The sequence below is a fragment of the Geospiza fortis genome, unplaced genomic scaffold (assembly GCF_000277835.1).
Source record: "Geospiza fortis unplaced genomic scaffold, GeoFor_1.0 scaffold41, whole genome shotgun sequence".
NCBI classification, from domain to species: Eukaryota; Metazoa; Chordata; class Aves; order Passeriformes; family Thraupidae; genus Geospiza; species Geospiza fortis.
Genome location: NW_005054299.1, coordinates 4807023 through 4826528, shown reverse-complemented (window position 1 = coordinate 4826528; position 19506 = coordinate 4807023). Strand labels below are relative to the sequence as shown.

The 19506-nt window shown below is 38.7% G+C and overlaps 1 protein-coding gene across 1 annotated transcript in view; it reads left to right on the top strand.

Moving 5' to 3' along the window:
• The window catches only part of HHAT (hedgehog acyltransferase), a 148565-nt gene that overhangs the window by 86433 nt on the left and 42626 nt on the right, over nucleotides 1–19506 (top strand). The window contains exon 12 of the mRNA XM_014308003.2: nucleotides 3555–3699. Within this exon, the coding sequence (XP_014163478.1) occupies nucleotides 3555–3699 (145 nt within the window). The remainder of the gene's footprint in view (nucleotides 1–3554; nucleotides 3700–19506) is intronic.

Here is a 19506-nt window from a genome sequence, read left to right as displayed (position 1 = left end):
ATAATAGCCTGAACTCCATTCAGTTCCAGAAAAGGTTGCCTGAGCCGATGTTATACAAGTCACCTTCTATGCCATGCTGCATGCAGTTGGGCTGAGTATCATGATAGTATGGTTTTGGTTTTTTTTTTGGTGTAGTTTAAGTGCTACAGTCCATTTATTACACAACGTGTGGGGGAATTGGGGATGCTGGTGATTACTAAAAGTGAAGTATGGTAAAGCATTGATGTGAGGTTATAAGATGGAGCATTGAGGAGGGATGCAAACTAGGGTTTCAGCCAGGCAGCCATGGTTTCATTGTCATTTTAACACAAGATTGACATTCTGTCTTCTGGCTGTATTTCCAACAAGAAAGAGGAGAGAGAAAGAGACAGCACTAAAATCCAGAGAAACACCATAAATCCATAGCAGTTGTTTATATTGCTGTAATGGAGCATATTGTGAAAAGCATTAAATGGCATAATGAAGAGTTGTGGGTGTGGAGAGTTTAAGTTTGCTTTGATGTAAACAATTTGTCTACATTCACAAAATTTACAAGCTTGTAAATATTTAAATAAAATTGTTGTTATGGGTTATCTAGACCACTGTAATTTCTTTTTCATTGCTAAATAATGCTTTCAACACATTAATTTGAGCACACTACCTGCTCTGGTACTTTCCCAGTTAGCTTATTCTAGATGGCTTGAGATGTTTAAGAAAAGTTTTCTTTTTTACTTTTATAGCAGCTGAGAAAAATCTGCATTGACATCAAAGACTGTCGGGAAAATGTTTACTGCTTTTTGGATCAATGGCTAGTCAAGCTAATGGAAATTAGCTACAGAAAAACCCAGTGAAGATTCAGTGCTTGTCTAAACTGTATCTGTCATAAACTGCTCCTTTATACCTTATAAATGGCTAAGGGCTTTTATGGTCTATACTACATTTAACTTGCCTTGTTTAATGTGCAGCAGTTCTGTAAAAGGTGATGTACTATATGTGACAGTTTATTTTTTTAGTAACTATACTCATTAAAACAAAAAAAGGTAGCAGAACTTTTTTAGCTATTTATGTTGTTTTAGTTGTACTGCTTTGGGTTGTAAAACAGGCAAACTTTAGAAACTTAACAAGTATGATCATTACCTTGATGGAAAATGCAATAAAACACCAGCTGTCTGATGGGTTGTCCATCTCCAACTCTTTCTATTGTTTAGCAGAGGATTTTTTACCTTTCTTAACTAAAACTGTTTTTCCTTAGAGTTAACAAGTAAGTTTGATAGACAAAGGGAGAGTGAAAGGTAGATCTGATGATAGAAAATGCTCTATTTGAGCTGTAGCTTAATTTGAGCTACCACGATCATAACTTGTTCTTATTTAAACTTTGCTGTTAACATGGATTTCATAGCAAGATTTCACATGTTTTCTCTGTGTGCCTACACTTAGACATTCTGAAAAGACAGACATTTTTCATGTGTGGGACCATGCATTGAAACTATGCCTTTCAGGAAGAGACAAACTTAAGCTATACTCTATGTGTGTGTGAACAGAAGGAGAAGGTATTGGAAGTCTTTGGATAGCTTTGGAGTTGTGAAGTACTAGAAAGGGAAGAAGTTCTTTCATTAACTCAATTTTTTATATTCTCTACCTCTTCCTATCATGCCCTAGTTTTCATCCAGAATTTTCAGAGAAAGATCTCAGTCTCTGTTTTCATTCATGACTATTATTCATAGCATTGTGTGGAAGATTGGCTATTGCTCTATTGTACATACTGACTGATACAGAGCACTTGTCCTTAAACCTTATCTGTCCTCATTCTTGTGCTGACTCAGGCTGACTCATATACTAGATATAGTTCTGACCAAGGCTAACGTTCAATTTCCCAGAGATTACTTTGCAGTAATATTTTGAAATTGTATTTCTATGCCTGTAACTGTCATTTATTTGAAGATTTGTCTCTATAATCTAGCACTTGAAACATTTGTTTTGATGCTTACAGAAGGAGCAATTTAATTGTCTAGAAACGTATTTTTAGGTGTGCTTTGAGCATGTGTTTATGTTGTTTCAGGTATCTGAGCATGAATTCTGGCCTGCCTGTAGCTATTAAAGATTAATTACTGCTTTTTTGTTTTTTTTTTTTTTTTTTGGTGCTGCAGTCACAAGACTTTGCTTTCTGCAACGTCACCATTTATGAGATGAAGGCTGAGCAGTCCCTCATACTTCCCTTATTTCCCATGCCCTGGAAAATGGTCATCACTTCACACAAAGCATTCAGTCTCTTGAAAATTCAAGCACTATGTACAGAGGCTTTCAGCCTGGGGCCATAATGTACAGGATATTTTTCCTTGTGTAGTAATGAGACAATATTTCTTGGTGAAGTGCTGTAAATGTTCTTTAAATTTTCCTCTAGCAACTGAATAATGGAGAAAGCTAAAACTCCCTCATCCTTCTTTTACCATCTTCTTGCAGTCTCCATGCTGTACTTACATTTCAGGTGATAATGCAAAATACAGATTCAGAAAAATGTAAACTAGTATATGGTAGAGAGAGGCCTCCTTTATTTGTATCATTAGGACAACAGTACCAAAATCTGGATAATTACACTTCTTGGACATGAGCGATAACATTTGCACTGAAAAGAAAATTTGAGACTGCATGTATATGTGAACCTTTTTTAGAGGTATCTATTTGTTTAGAGTCATTGCTATAACCAGATCTAATCTGATTCTAGAATGTTTCAATGATGTCTTATTAACCAACCCGAGGATTAATGACTTCTGAAGTTGTTTGATGCTGTTTGCTGTGTACTGAAGGGTTTTACTCTATATTGGATCCTATTGGAAGTATCATCCACCCTAGAACATTGCTACTGTTTACATCTGTCAGCAAAAATTCATCAAGGAGCATATTTTGTAAAATAAGAATTAATCCACTGAATGTATGGAACTGTGTCCCATTCTGGGCTCCCCAGCCAGGGACATGGACTGATAGTAAAGGGACTGAAACCTCTGCTGTAAGAGCAGAAGCTGAGAGAGCTGGGGCTGTTCAGCCTGGAGCAGAGAAGGCTCAGGGGAATCTAATCCATGTGTATAAATACCCAACTACAGGCTTTTTTAAGTGGTATTCAGTGACAGGACAAAAGGCAGGGGGCACAGACTGAAATCCAATTCAAACATAAAAAATTACATTTAAATACAAAAAAATCTCTTTTATTGTGAGGAGTTGCCCAGCGGTTGAGGTTGAGCAGTCTGCATCACTGGGGATATTCAAAACCCAAACAGATATTCAAAAACCAAACAAAACCCTGAGCAGCCTTCTCTAGCTGACCCTGCTTTGATCCTTCATAGGTCACTTCCAGCCATTACTATGATTCAAGAGTGCTTTTAATCAGGAAGCCTTCTCCAACTTGAATGGCATTGGTGAGAGATTCTGTTAGATATTTTAAAATCTTTGGGATCTGTTCCATAAAGATTTGCACTTGTGTAGGAAAGTTGTTTTTTGTAATGGCAATGTCTTTTTTTAATGCTGCTTGAAGATTTGCAGGGATTGTTAACTTCATGTGCACCTTTTGTTTTGCCCCTCAGGAACGTTTCTTCTCGCCAAGATTTCGTCGTCGACTTCATGCTGTCCTAGCATCTGTTAGCACTTCAATGCTGATTTTATCAAATCTAATATTTCTTGGAGGAAATCAAGTTGGAAAAATTTACTGGAACAGGATCTTTATGGAAGGCAAGTTTATTTTTATGTGCTTTCTAGATAACAGAATGTTCCAAATGTTACCTTGGGTGGGCTGAGCCAGGTTTTTCTCTCAGTGCACTAACTGGGAGTTAATTTTTTTCTGGTAAAAACTATCAAAAATTTGAGAAAATTCAAATAACTCTGCAAGCTGCATGGCTACAAAGAAACATTGCTTTTCTCCCATTCAAGCCTAGAAGGAGGGCTATCAGGCTTCTCTGACAAGAGAAATCAGTGAAGATCAAGTAATAAATGGGTGACAAGTTACCAAGTTGAATTTTTTCCCCGCTCTGCATTTCACACACGTCAAGAAGGATGGGTGTACTAAAGCCAACCCCATAGATTCTGTAGATGGCAGTGGGTGAGATCTGCATAATACAGCATAACTGAGCAAGCATTCATGGCTTTTTTTTTGTAGTGAATGTGATTTCAGGCTGGGGACCTGCTGACTATTGAGGACAAGTGTGGGGACAGGGGAACTTGGGTGACAGTGTCAGCCTGTGGTGCTGCTGAATAAGCAGTATGGGACGTGCTCTGAGCTGACTCAGGAGACAGAGCGAGTTTTAATTGTTTTGCCAGAGGTCAGTGTAAGTAGGACCAGTTTTCTTTTTATATTCTTACTGCTGCCAGGCAAATGAAGATCCTGTAGAGGAATATTTCTTCCTCAAGAGGGAAGTACTAATAGGCTTCTGTGCCTAGAAGTGTTCTCTTAAAAAGACCACCACAGTCTATTGCAGTGTTTTCTCCTCATGTTCCTTTCAATGGCTTAGAAATCAGCTCTGGAGTTCCAAGATGCTACTTAAGCATCCCAAAATAGTGAAACTCTTAAAGATTAAGTTATGTATATGAGCGGAACAGTTTATCTTCTGAACTAAGGGAGAAAAACCATTCAAAGAGCTTGAAGAAAGGAACATTTTTAGCATGAAATATAGTGAAGCTTTTTGTTAATACTGGGCAGGAAAGAGGGAGTACTAGATCTTGCTCTTTAAAGCATAAAATACTTGTTTTCTGTTTTTTGAAAGGCTTTGTTTTCTCTTAAATTATTTCCTTCCAGTTGGTTGGCTAATAGTAGAAAATAAGCTGAGAGAAAAAGTTGAAAGTAAATTTGAACATCTCTTCTTATTTATTAAAAGAAAAAAAAAGGGTTAGTGAAGTTATCTATCTCAGGCTTACAGCCCCGTACAAATTATTTACATAATGCAATCTGTATATTAAATGAGAATATATATCAAGAAAATATGCCTTCTTTGTTAGAAGGGTTAGTGGTTGTGCAGGGGTTTGCAGCTGATGGAGGGTAATGTTTTGTGAAGTATAACAATATTTAATTAAAACAGAATCAATCAATTATTGATTGTTTTTCTAGGTTTGTTTTTTTTCTTGGAGGAGGTAGTTCTTTGGTCCATTCCTCCTGCACTTGAATACAAAGAGTTACTTAAGGATTAGGTACCAGTCATCTAAGACAGGAATAGGAAATTAGTTTAGTCATTTGCATCTTTGTTTCCATGATGTTTTAATCAAATTAACTTTATTTTTAGAACATGAAAGCTTTTGCTTAGCGCAGCTCATACTCCACCAGTAGAAATCTCAGTGTTCAGCTCTGTGAGCTTTGCATGCCTCTTTTATTTGATCACTCAGATGCCTGTGAGTGTATTGTTTAACTGCATTGTTGTTCTGACAACTCCCATGTACAAGCTGAAACATCCACAAAAATTTTATTGCATCTACACACCTGATGCATTGTGGTTTTCTTACTGTAGAGCAAATGGGGTGAACTCTGGTGTCACTCCAGGCTGGGGGTTGAGCAGATTGAGAGCAGCCCTGCCGAGGACTTGGGGCTGCTGGTGGATGAAAAGCTGGACATGACCCAGCAATGTTCACTGGCAGCCCAGAAAGCCAAATGTGTTTTGGGCTACATCAAAAGGAGCCTGGGCAGCAGGCCAAGGAAGGGGATTCTGCCTCTCTGTTCCCCTCTGGTGAGACCCCTCCTGCAGTGCTGTGTCCAGCTCTGGGGTCCCCAGCACAGAAAGGACAGGGACCTGTTGAAGCAGGTCCACAAAAATGATTAGAGGGATGGAGCACCTCTCCTGTGAGGAAATGCTGAGAGAATTGGTATTATTCAGCTTGGAGAAGAGAAGGCTTTGGGGTGCTCTAATTGTGGCCTTCCAGTACCTGAAGGGAGACTACAAGAAAGATGGAGAGGGACTTTTTACAAGAGCCTGTAGTGACAGGATAAGGGGCAATGGCTTCAAACTGAAAGAGGGTACATTTAGATTAGGTACTAGGAAGAAATTCTTCCATGCAAAGATGGGGAGGCACTGGAACAGGTTGTCCAGAGAAGTTGTGGATGCCCCATCCCTGGAAGTGTCCAAAGTCAGGCTGAATGGATCTCTGAGTAACCTGGTCTAGTGGGAGAAGCCCCTGCCCATGGCAGGGGACTGGAACTGGATGGTCTTTAAGGTTCCTTCCAACCCAAGCCATTCAATGATTCTGTGTTTGAAGGCCAGTCAAATCCAGAAGGACTATTCAAAACTTCATCTTCAGTTTCAACTAAATTTAAGTGCTGGTCTGTAAGAGAGACAACAAAAATCTACATTTGGAGTGTGCAATGCTAAAAGCTAAAGTTAAATAAATTTGTTTGTAGTCTGCACTGTTCTCGTGAATCCAATTCATCAATATTTACAAACTAAACTAAATACTACAAATATGTACTCTTTGATCATTCCTTTGTCAGCCTAAGAACAGATGAGATGATCTAGCTACTTGGCTTGAACTCAAGCTTTTGTCTTCACCTTATAAAAATTCAGTGGGGATATGCTTGACTTGTTAGAACTAAGGGTGGTGGTGGTGAGTGGGTGTTCTGTTAGGCAGGAGGGCATTTGTGTGGGTTTTTATCTTTGTACTTCCTTCTGGTGTGATGCAAGCAATATAAAGTTCCCAGGAATTAAGATTTTCTTTTGTACATTATGATTCTGGAGAGCTTTGATTAGTACAGATGTTGATATTCTGTCATTGACTTGTGAAAAATAGTCTAGAAATCTGGCAAAGAACCCCCAGAGCTCTTTTGTATGTAATACCCAAATCTGAGTCATTTCACTTGGTAGACAAAGCAATGTTACAATGTCCAGTAGGTTACTGAGATCTGCTAAATATGTATCTAGTTGCCTTGAGTCAGTAATTGTTAGCTTTGGGTCAAGAAGAAAGACGATATTCTGTAAATTTCAGGTTAAAATATTAGAAATAATATTCTCTATTTAAAAGCTTTTTGATCTCTTTGAAACTTACCTTGGTTTAGGAAACCTAAGCAGGGTTTTGTACTGCTCTAAAACCAGAGAGTAGACATTGGCATTGAGAGGACATCTCTACATTCTCAGGAACCCCCCAGCAGGACTTGAGATTGGCTGACTGAGGTGGCAGAGGGCTCTGCAGCACTAGTGTGACATAAAATCCCTCTGAGGTTGGGAATAGAGAGATGTAGAAACAGAACCTCCCACCTGTGCACTGTCAGCTGCAAAGAGTAGATGGTTCCTTTCCTTTGTTCAAATCCCACAGAATTATGTCTATAAAGATTTGTACATGTATGGGTAGGAAAAAAAATAGAACAGATGTGGGCTTCACAGTTTTTAAATGTAATTGGCATTCGTAGATCACTAAAAAGTAGTCAAGAACATATAGGCTAAAGTCCAGCAATAAAATGCATCTCAGAGCAGAAATCAGATCTGCAGGTTTAGGTGCAACATAAGATGTTGTGTGTGGCATTTTCATGTCTGGAAAGTAAATGGACCTCCGAATATCAGTATTGTAAGGCTCTAAATGCCCAGCCTACAGCACTTCACAGTCAGAAATTAGCAGTTCTGTTGTGTAATACTGAAAAACAGAATGCTGAGGAGCAACTTCGGGCTAGCACGTGTGTGACAGTGATGCAAATTTAAACCAACAAGCTCTTAAAGGAAAGTCTTACTGAAGCTTAAGATGTATGAAATGTATTTCTAGTTTTGCTCTTTGGTTACTGGAGAGGATCTGCTCTGTTCTTTTGCAAAGACTGAGAATTATCAAAAATCTCTACAGTTTTTGGAGAGCGGAGAAGAAAATATATGGATATGAAAGCACTTAAACCACAGGGCCAGCACAGTCAGTTCAAGGAGAACCATGCAAGTGGGATACCTTTGTTATCAAAGGTTTGTGAATTGCATTTTAAGAACAGGATTTAGATGAAGTTTCCTGGGATTCTTGTTTGACTGATACTTGTTTTGAAGTGCTTTGGCAGTGTTTTCCACAGTCCCCATACCACAAACAAGGGGAGTTGATATCTGAACACAAATTCTTTAGTATTTATTTTGTTCCTCTTGTGAAAAATGGATTAAATGTATCTGGCTTTAAAAATAATTTTGTGCATCATTAAAATCACTGGTGTCAAAATTATTAGAGCAGAGGTCTGTGTCTTGTGTGTATGAATATTTGTTCTTAATTTTGTTCTGAAAATTCTCTGTATTCTTTCTGTTCAGACCAGCCTTAGTGCTTGTTTCTAAAATGTAATTTTGCCCTGTTATTGCAAAGAAAAAAAGTTCCTGTAGCAAGCATTTACTTTGATCTTTCTTTAGTAAGAATTTTCTCATGAGGGACAGTGTCACAAGTGCCTAACAAGAAAGTAGGAGAAATATCTTCTATGTAACAAACTATTTTTAATCCTGTATTCTCCATAATTCAGTAATGCTTCACTTCAAAATGAGGTGTTCCAACAAGAAGGGTTCTCTTTGGAAGGGCTCACTCCGGCAACCAGCCCTGTGCAGTGCTTTTGGTTAAGAGACGGAAATATTTTATCAAGCATGGACAAAGGCATTAGGCTGGGAGGGGACATAAGTGTGTTGGGTGATAAAAGTCTAAAGTTCTTCCTGGTCTTTTTCTGGTTTACCAGGAACAGAGTCCAGATCAATGAGGAGAGCACACAATGCATTTCAGGTGTATTTTACTTTGAACAGCTGTCTGAAAATTGGACAGCCATGATTTAACTTAACTGCAAACCAGTACTTTAGCTATCCAATTTACCTTGGCAGATTGTGAGGAGTGCCTCTCTGGAGGGCAGTTCAGCCCATGTACATCTGTCTTAGCATGGGATGGGATGCACTGTCACTCTTCACTGCGTTCAGGGGCATTTTGTGCAACCTAGTTTAGATCAGATTGAACACCCAACCTTTGAGAAGGTGTCCTTTAGTAGACATCCAGCAAAGAGTGAATTTCATCCTCACTTAGGAGTGATTTACTGCAGGGGTACAGAATGGCTGGCTGGGCAGAAGTCCTGCAGTGAAGGATGTCTGACTGCTCCACCACATTGTGAACTTCCTGCATCCACAGCGTCGTACCACCTACAGCAAAAATAGACCTTGTGCAAAGATGCATTGACAGCAGTGCAAAATGCATAAATGCTCTTCTCCTACATGATGTCCTGAAGGCTAAAGTTAAAATATGTGCACTTTTGGTTACTGCAGTTTAAAAAAGCAGTAAGCTGACAATTAGGAAGAAGGAAATACAACATAATTGGAAGTCTAGAGCCACAATCCTGAATAAATGATATTGCTATGTTTTGAGAGAAAAGTATTGAGGGGAGAAATGAATACATAAAAGTTTCTGCAAATTAAATTTTACAAAAATATTCTGATCACCGGTGGGTCAGGAGAAGGGAAAAAACCCTGTAAAATGTAGCAAGTACTTGCACTTTGGTGATCCTTGTGGGTCCCTTCCAGTTTCCAGTTCCAGCTCTGGATATTCTATAATTATATGACATTACCTAGATAAACTGTTGGATTGCCAACTTCAGGGGATGGTCTCCAGGTAGAAAAAAATCTGTCAAGCAATGTAGAAAATACTGACATCATCATGGTGTAGGAGTAATCTCTAAATTGCCTCCAGACCCATTCCAAACCCTATTTTCATTAGGTAGTTCATCAGCAATTAGAGATGTTTAAAGCAAAACTAAAATTTATTTCTCCATGTCTAATATTTGTTCACTAAATGAAAATGGCGATGCCTTTATTTTGCTTCCAGTTTTCCCTTTTTGGCTTGCTTTGAAGCAAAATCAGATCCTATGCAAATCAGAATTCAGATAATTGATTAATTTATAGGGAGAAGAAAAGATGTTCTCATTAGCACCTTGCCTACTTTACAGAGGTAGAAAGTGTTTGGACTTCTCCCCAGCTGTGCAGCCCAGCAATCTCAGATTGTGTTTCACAGGGCATCTTAGGCACTGATTTGCAAGTGGGAATTTCCACAATCATGACATACAAGATTCAGAGGTATGAGTGAAACAAAGAGTTTGGTGTATCACATCTGATGTGACATGCCTAAATGTGGATTTTTTGGCTTACTTTGGCAGAAACAGTGGACCGTGATCTTATGATATTATAATAAAATGATGCAGATTGGTAATGACACTGATTCTATCACAGGACTGAAAATTATTCTAACAATCTCTATTTGTTTCATTTTATGGAAATCACTTTGTCCATGAGTTGAGAATTGCAGTGCTATCAGCATCTTTCAAGCCATTGTCCTGAACTATTGTTGCCTTTCAAAGTTTTGCCCTTGGTTGTGAAGACAGTGGAATTAGGTTGTGGCTGTACAAAAACTCATTTGTATATTAGTAGTAGAGATGCCTAAGTTCAACATGTAAATAATTTAAAAACTATGAGTTAGTTATTGTGCAGCTCCACTGCTGTGTGAGATGTCAATAACAAAAAAAGGTGAGAGATTCCTGTATTGGTTGTTGTATGTTTGAGTCTGGCTCATGCAAGATCGTGTCTTCCCATCATGTCAGTTGTTGCCTGTATGCCTCATGTGCAGGCAGTGTAGGTAGAAGGCCTCAGGATGATCAGTTCATCCTTCAGAAACTGAGTACTGCTGGTCAGATTAGGTCATACATTTAGCACCTTTTAAGGGCTGAGGGAAGAGGCTGAGGAGCAAAGTAGTTGGGACTCATTATCCAGCAGGGTTTAGTTGGATATTTTAGCTCTGAGGTCTTGCCAGATAATATACAATAATGCCTTAGGAGCCATATTGCTTGTAACAACTTCTGAAATGGGTTGCAATGATAATGTAATTATCTAGCTGGGAAGGGGTTTAAAGGTGCAGGAGGAATTAAATCATGCAGCAAAGGAACTCAAAGGAATCCACAAAACCTATCAGCTGGGGCATCCCTGTGAATGTGTGATACTTCACTGTCTATTCTATGCATCTCTTGCAAAGTCATTGCTCAAATTTCTTTGCAGCTGAGTGAAAGAGGAGGGCTGCCTATTGGCAATTCAGAGTTTCAGATGGCCCTTGTTTTAGTTTGGAAAATTCTTTTGTAGAGTAGCTGGCATATGGTCTTACAGCATTCTTGTTCTGCGGAAACCCGCCCAAGGATTCCCCTGATGGGGAGACCCCCTAGAAAGTTCTGTGCCAGGATTGAGAGATGAACAGGACTTTTAGTTTTTTCAGTCTTCAGGTTGCTGTTTATTTTTCTCTTATCAACAGTTCAGCACGCTGTCTACATCTCAGACTTAGCATATAAAGAGAAAGGCACCAAAAGTCACAAGGCACACAGGTTCAAAGTCTTTTAAAACTATTTTGTCCAATTAATTCTTACAATGTATTTTATTTCTACCTTTCAACCAGTAACTAATTATTTTTCTGTTTATGCAACATCTGCAATGCTGCAGAAAACATCATGCAACACTGCAGAAAATGGAGTAGATGAAGAACAAGAAGGAGATCAGACAACACCTAAAATCCTCCATCTTGTCTTCCATCTACCTCCATACTAAAAACCCAAAACTCTAAGTTTTTCACCCTGTGATAAACTATACTATTATCTATTTCACACACTCATAGATTCCAATTCATCCCAAAGTCTTGAAAGGCCTCCATTGACGAAGGTTAAAAGCAGTGCTCCCCTGGGGGATCAGGACTTCTCAGGACAGGCAGAGAAATGTTCCCTGTGCCCTGGGTCCGACATTGTTCTTCCAGATTTTCACTTTCACTGAGAAATCCCACTTGCTGCAGTTATGCAGAAACTTACTTAGGGTCATTTTTCCAAAAATACATTTATGAACATTGTATTGATGAATTGCGTAATTTAGAGTAATATTGCATAGTGGCAGAAGTATTACTGAAGATGTCACATTTTTCTAAGTGATTCATTCTTCTTCATGCACAAAGGAAGCTTGTTTTCACAATCATTTATGTGACCTTGCTTAGTGGGTGCAGTTCATTGGGATGTGAACTGGCAAAATACCAAGAAAAATTTATTTTGGTCTGCAGCAATAAGGAGACAGTATTTGATTTTTTTTCTCCTGCACCTCCTAAAGGATGACAGCTGTATAAAAGTAAATATTCACATATTTTTGGGGGGCATTTGCTTCAGAGTTGGAACAGTAAAGTGTGTTCTGCCATTTTCTGTTGAATCATGTTGGTTTGAGCCTCTGTTCTATGTGAAAATTGTTGGAGCATTGCTACGTTTAAATTCAACTCTTGCTGTTTAATCTCAATAGTTTACCACTTGTCTTTAGATTCTTAGGACCTGATCATGCAACCAAACCAATGCAGAAAGATCTTTCTGCCTAGAAAGTTCCAGAATATGTGTAGACATATCTGCTGGAATCAATATAATTCCAAGGACAGAATCAGTCATAAATAACTTATATTTCATATATCTTATTACAGCCTTTAATTATTTATTTAATAAGCCTTAAAGCTTTTATTTAATAAGCCTTATTAAAGCTTTTATCTTATTAAAGCCTTCACATAGTGCCTGTACAAGTGAAAAAAAAATGCAGGGCAGTGCACACTATGACTGCACATAGAGTTCCCTGTTGTCCATTGTGTTGCATTGACTTACAGAACTAAATAAACTACTCTGCACACAGAAAATTGGGAGTTGTTCCTACATCATGCTGCCTTCTTGTCAATTTGCAGCTCTTTCATAAAAATACAAGTTTGCTGCTTTGTGAGCTTTGCTGATCACAGGCAAAATACCCCAGGTTTTCAATTACTTTGGCAAGGTTCATACAACTTTTTCAAATTGTTGTGATGTTGCTAGTGAAGGACAGTATGATATGATGAGCAATTGTTGTAGTAGGTTGGCCAAGTCCATCTTACAGATGTAACCTTGCTGTTAGCAACATGCTTAATGTGGAGGCTGGAATGAATGACGCCACCAAACACACTTGCCCTGCTGGTGTGGCAGGTCAGCATGTGCAGGTTTAGCATAGTCTTTCAGAAGCTGAAGCAGGATTCTTTATGCCTTAAACATAGCATTTACATAAAAAGAACAAAACTCATTTTTATGTCAAAAAGCTTAAAACTGCCATGACCTCATGACTGCTCATCAGTGGGTAATTCAGCTTTGCCTTCTCATTCCCCTATATTTTTGCCATACATATTGAAAACCTCACAGTGGCCCAAAGTAACATAGCTGGGTATAGAATACTTGAAGGGCTGTGGTCCCTGTGCTTATTGGGAAATTTATACATAAATGAACTCATGGTTGTGGCGGCATGTATGTGTCTGATTACTAAGAGACATTATTTCTGCTAACGTGTGCAACAATCAAGAGAAGTTTTCTAAGGAATGATGTAATCTTTTTCTTTTCCTGTACTCAGAAACTTCCAGGAGTCTTGCAGGTCTACTTCTGTCTTGTCATTGAATCCTGTTTCTTTTGTCTGTCAGCCCCTTTTGTTTGCCCTCAGATTGGAGCTAGTCCTGACTCGCACTTTTTTTTAACAAATGCTTTTTGAGAGAACAGTTCCCACACACAGAAAGTAACCTTCTCACAGCAGGAACTGGAACACCAGCTGTATTTAGCTTTGCAATCATTGAGACTTTCATGACAACTTTCTAAGTTGTTTCTTTCCTGAAAATAATGTTAAAACAGCATTGTGGTATTCCACAATTACTGCCACTTGGAACCTGCCAGATCAAATTTTCTCAAGTTATAGCAAAAAAACCCCACCTTTTTGTTTTTGCCCCAAATGCCAGCCCTGCATCTCAGCTTGAGATTGAGAATTCTAGCAGTGTTCATTCTGGTTATTGCACCTGTACCAGTGAAGTCAGAGGTGAGAACAATCCTCTTGTAAAGATGCATGGGCCCCAGAGGAGGCTGATCTTCTAAAACTAGTGTTCCCTGTGCACAGGCATGAAAAGCAGCTAAGAGCTTATTTTTCTTACTGAGGAAGTCTGAGAGGATTTTTACTATGCTGTAGCACAGTTCTGCTGCATTTTTACACTACTGCCGTTTTGCTTAAAATTTCATTCCAGGTAAACAAGCAAAAATTGTCTCAGATTATTTTAGCATCTTTTCAATCTCCGAATGAATTTATTTCAGCCATCTTTAAGTAGCTGCTTTTCTAAAGAAAAGAGAAGCTAGAAGTACAAGAAGCCAGAAAAAATGAGTTGTTTCAGCCTTGTCTTGACTGTTGGGTTTTGGGAGAGGATTTGTTTAGTGTTTGTTTGGGCTTTTTTAAGAGGGAGAGAGCAAAGCCTTGTGTACGTGTTCAATAAAATTTATAGACTTACACCCTTCTAGGTGCTGGCAGTTCTGTAAAATGACTTCTACCTCATGTCATTCCATTTACTACTAAATTGCATGCCCGAACATGTTTTCTTCAGGCACTTTGCACCAGCCAACAAAGACCTAGAAGTCTGCAGAGCTGGGATTTGAGTTCATGCTGAACTTGGAATGTAGCAAACTTTATATGAGCATTATCAAACCCTATGAGAAGCAGCACCATATGGTGGAACACACGGCTCTGCTGTCCCCAGGGAAGCACCATGAGGCAGAAGTGTGTCTCCTCCCTAAACAGCTGCATTCCCCCCCTCAGTGCTACACCAGTCACTGATAATCTCACTGTTTAGTGTGGTAACTGTAAAGGATGGATAAGCAGGGAAGCAAGTGGCTCTGTTACGTTCTTAATCTCTTTGGGCCCTGTCTTCCCCTGAGAAAATGGAGAAGTATCTGTTCTCTCCTGAAACCTTGGTTCTGTCTCCTGCAGAGGCTGCACCATTGGGGTACAATGCTTTCCAGTGCTGTCCTGGGGCTGACTTGTGATGACCATTTGGATACATGAAATGCATGGTTTGGCGCTACCTAAACTCTGTGAGATCAGATAGAATTACAATACTAAATGGGAAAGTTCCCAGAATTGACTTAATAATCCTAGAATTTTTACAATTTACTGTTAGTGCATGTACACCCATCTTTGAGTAACAGAATGTACCTGAGATATTAGGCTAAATAAATGCAAGAAATATTAATGCCTTAAAGCCAGTCAGACAGCATCATAAGCATTCCCAGTTATTGTTACAAATTATATCTGATGCTTGCAGTTCATTCTGTAGTGAAATAATGATAACTTTCAGAGCAGAGAAATTACTCAAGAATGTTTCTTCCAAGAAAGTAATGAATTTCAAATATGAGGGTAGTTTTTATTTAATACACTGTCTTCCATTTTATCTTTTTGATTTCTCACTTATTGCTTCTAAATTTCCTGATCTAAGGTGAGCATGTACTGAAGCCCACTAGTGACCTGGTGGCTTGTGGCTGTGTTTGTAGGTGTTGAATTTTCACTGTTGGTAGGTTAGCTTAAAAGCCTGTTACAAATGCCTTGGCTATCCATGATTTAACAAGATCCATTTTATTTCTGACAGTTGTTGAGATACCTGACAGAGATTTTCCACAAATCTCTGTCAAGCTGCCAAACTTGTGTATTCCTGTCCATTCTGAGGGCATGCAATAAATGGTGTGAGTCACTTGAAGCTACAGAGCCCAGCCTGTGTTTAGGCATCTTAAGCAGAAAAAATGCTCTGTTGTTAATAACTGATTCATAATTGATTTTTCTTTTAAGGCTACTTCCATATTTTTGCAGCTGGCATCAAAAACTGGTAAATAACATGATAAGTTTTCTGTGTTGTTAGCATCCATCCTCCTAGCCATGTAAGAACATTGGGCTATTGATTTTTATCCCTTCTGCCCTCTTTCATGTGGTTTTTATTAGACCCATAGCTAAGCCCTCAATCAAATATAATAATCCATCTGCAAATTGTAACTTAGGCTTTAAAACAATCCTTGGAGAAGAATGACTTCTGTATTATACTAAAGTATCCATAAAACCTCTCCCAATGGTGGGACTTTTTATGTCTGAATAAAGATTTATCTTGCATCTAGATTGAACACAATCTCAAATCCTTGTACTTGTGTGGAGTGTTGTTGTTGAAGAGGGTTTTTTTGCTCTTGAAAAATAGTAGCAAGGTATTACTGAAGTAGTTGCATTGTTCAGAAGGAAAAGCATCTTCTTTAGTAGTCCTTAACATTGAAAGAAAACTGAAGGTACACTGTTCCATTACCTGCAGGTTAATATGTATCCTGCAGTGAAAAGTAGTTTGCAAATAATTGAAAATGTTTCAAACTTGAATCTTCTGACTATAATGCTCTGCCAATCCCTATGTCTATTATTTATAGTGAAGGTATCTTCTATTTAACAAGTAGTTTGCATGTAAATAGTTGAAAACCAGCTTATTAGAGAATCTTAATGTTATCCCAGTTGCTATTACCTATTACCTTTGTTTTAAAATGGTTCAAACAGTGATCCTTTTTCTAGCATGTCTGTTGCACACAGCTTAGGATGTTACATACATACATATATACATACATACACACACAAACACACATATATGTGTATATATATGTAGATGTATGTAGATGTGTGTATATATGTATATGTAACTGTGTGTATATTTATATATGTATATGTATATATGTATATATATCCTTTCACTACTGTGTATACACACTGCTTCAGGTACTTTTTTACTGCAGCAAAAAGGAAATTCAATCCTATATTTGCAACAACATAATCTTTAGGACCAGGGCACTACTCATCACATCTGAAGTCCGAGTGTGGATATCTTATTCTTCACCCAGCATTGAGACAGGTGACAATTTGCACATTTCTGGCCAAATGGCATGTTGAAATGTTTTAAGAACTGTCAACCTGTACCAATGTGGAAAATGAATTGCTGAAAACTCTAGAGAGCTGCTAATAGTACATACAGACATTCACCCTGGCTTCAGTTTATATTTTTCCAGGTCAGTAGCACCTGAAAGTTTGTATCACCTGATAGTTTTTTCTGTGCCTCTGTTATGCAACTGGGAGGAAGGAATTGGAGAAAGTTGCTGTTGTTGACAAAAACTCAGTGCTATCATGGTGGGTCTGGCGGCTTCTCTAGGAGTGGAATGAGCTTGGAGACTGAACTCCTGCTCTTGTCAATAGTTTGATCACTTGAGACCACAGCAGCTTTCATAAAAGCTATGAAAAATGTCCAGAAAAATGTCCATCCCATCTGGATGTGGCAGGAGGAGAATTTACATGGGGGTTTGTATGTTAGTTAGAGTAGCAAAAGCAGTGTCACTCTAGTTTATTGTATTCCAACCCTTACTAAATATAACCTAGCAGAATCAGATGCTCTTTTCCATCATTTTCTTACCCAGAGTGTTACCATTTCATCAGATGTAACAGGAGATCTGCATGACTAGTACAGGAAAGTGCCCTGTAAGTCAGCACAAAGAGCCAAAACAAGAATCACCAAGACCCTCAGGATAAAAACATCACTAAAGCCCTGATGGAAAACCATCAGTAACCCCCAGAAAGCCTCTTAACATTATTTGACTCAAAATTCTATGAGAGAAGACTGCTGTATTTGGTACATTTTTGGTGTCCACATGCCGAAAGCTCTCACAGTGTTCACTGAGGTGTGTCAACACGATTGTGAGCAGTTTAATACAATCTTCAAAATATGATTTCGCCAGCGTTGCATATGAATTAAGTGACACAAATAGATGCAGAAATTAGCAGTCCTGGGTCCTGTTCATTAAATCCTCCTTCCATGAAGAGTTAATGAGTATAATTTGAGCTGTGTAGTTAATATTTTGTATCAGACCAGCCATGTGATACACTGATAGTGGCTCACCTTTCCAGTCAAGAGGAGGAGATTCATGCTAAAACATGAAGGGTCTGTGCTCATTTTCCTTGGATGAGCATTCAGAGAAACAGAGAAAGCAGTATTTGTTAGTTAGCTGGGACTCACTCAAGTTTTACAAGCAAGTTGTCACTAAAGACACTCAATAGTCTTTTTAAAAGTGCAAATGTTCTTTCACCATTGGGTCAGACCAAGTTTGAGTACATTGTCACACTTGAAGGTCAGAATTCTTGTGGTCCCAGGTATCATGGTAGCTGCCAGAACCAGATGTTCAAGGCAGAAATGCATAGGGAATGGACCAGGTCTGGAGAGCTGAGGACAGCAAAAGTTTTCATTACAGTGAGAGCCATTGCAGATGAGATCAGTGAATGTGTTGCTGACAGTGACTGCAGTGAAGTCCTTGTGCACAGGGCAGGACATAAATGCTGGGCAGTACTTGGTGGTGCATAATGTTACACCTCCATGAAACAGCAGGATTTAATTTCTCTTGTGGAACTGAGAAAGAAGTCATTATTTCTTTATCTTAAAAATATGTGTTGGGTCTCTGCACTCCTCTGCTGTTGACAAAGGTCTCAGATATTTTGGCTTAACTACAACTGAAGTGTGAGAACAACAAAAGACAAACACTAATTAGTATTCTTTTGACTGCTGTTCTGAAGAAATGGAGCTGTATTCTCAGCTCCCTCATAATCTCCAATGGAGATTAAAAGAAGGCAATGACTATGAGGGAGGACCAAAAAAAGAAAAATGGAAGCAAGGCAGATCCAGCCAATTTCTCCACAATGCAAATTTATGCAAATTAAACCTTGAAGAGAGACCTGCGTTGAACCTACTCCATCTTTGCAGATTTCCTCCATGGCTTTTGGATAGGCTTGCACTCTTTGCTTGGAGAAAAGCTGTTGTCCAGTTCCTCTTACTGGGCTGGTTTGTGGAGCAGAAAGTCCCATTGCAAAGTAGCACAAGGATACCAGTGGGATTAGCAACTGGCTGCAAGAGCACAGTGTGTTGAATGAAGTAGTTATACCTACTTAAAAATGTAATGCAGACCAACATTTTTAATTTGTAAAAGCAGAGTTCAGATTCACATCTGCCTGTGGCTGCATTCGCTTGTGTGGCTGGCACTGACACAGCTGCTGAGGATACCCCCAGCAAGGTGCCTGGTCTTGGCACTGGAGGGCAGCTCACACAAACTGGGGAATTACTGGCTTTTTTCTTGGGTTTTTTTGTTAGAAGGACTTAGCAATCAAAGCTCACATGCTGGAAACAGAGGGTTTTTTTGTCCAGGTTTTTCTCTTAAAAGAAGATGGATGGACAGGAGACAAACAGCTTTTTGGACTCTCCAGTAATGAAGACAGCTTTTTCCTTGGTGATAGAGGTTAGAACAGCTGTAAATCTTTTTCATTTTCTGCAGAAATTTGGAAGAAATTACAACAGTTGTCAGCAGGCTGAAGATTGCAGAATGCAATAGGTTCTACTGTAATTTAATGAAGTCTAGCTAAGGCCTAGGAAAGATGTAAAGTCCACTTACTCTAGCTGTGCTACCTCTGATCCTTTGTTCTTTTTCTTGATTTCTAAACCAAAAAATACTCATTTGTCATGTGCAGAATGACTTTTCCTCTGCTAGTCCACCATTTTGAAGAGGAACATCAGAATGTATAACACCTGTTAGATGCATTTCTCTTTAATTTCCCCTAAAAAAAATCAAAACCCTTAGAAGAAATCAAAAAGTCCTTGCCTTCAAATAGTGTCATCTGGAATAAAATCTAAGCCATATTCAGTCATCTCAGATTTTTACAA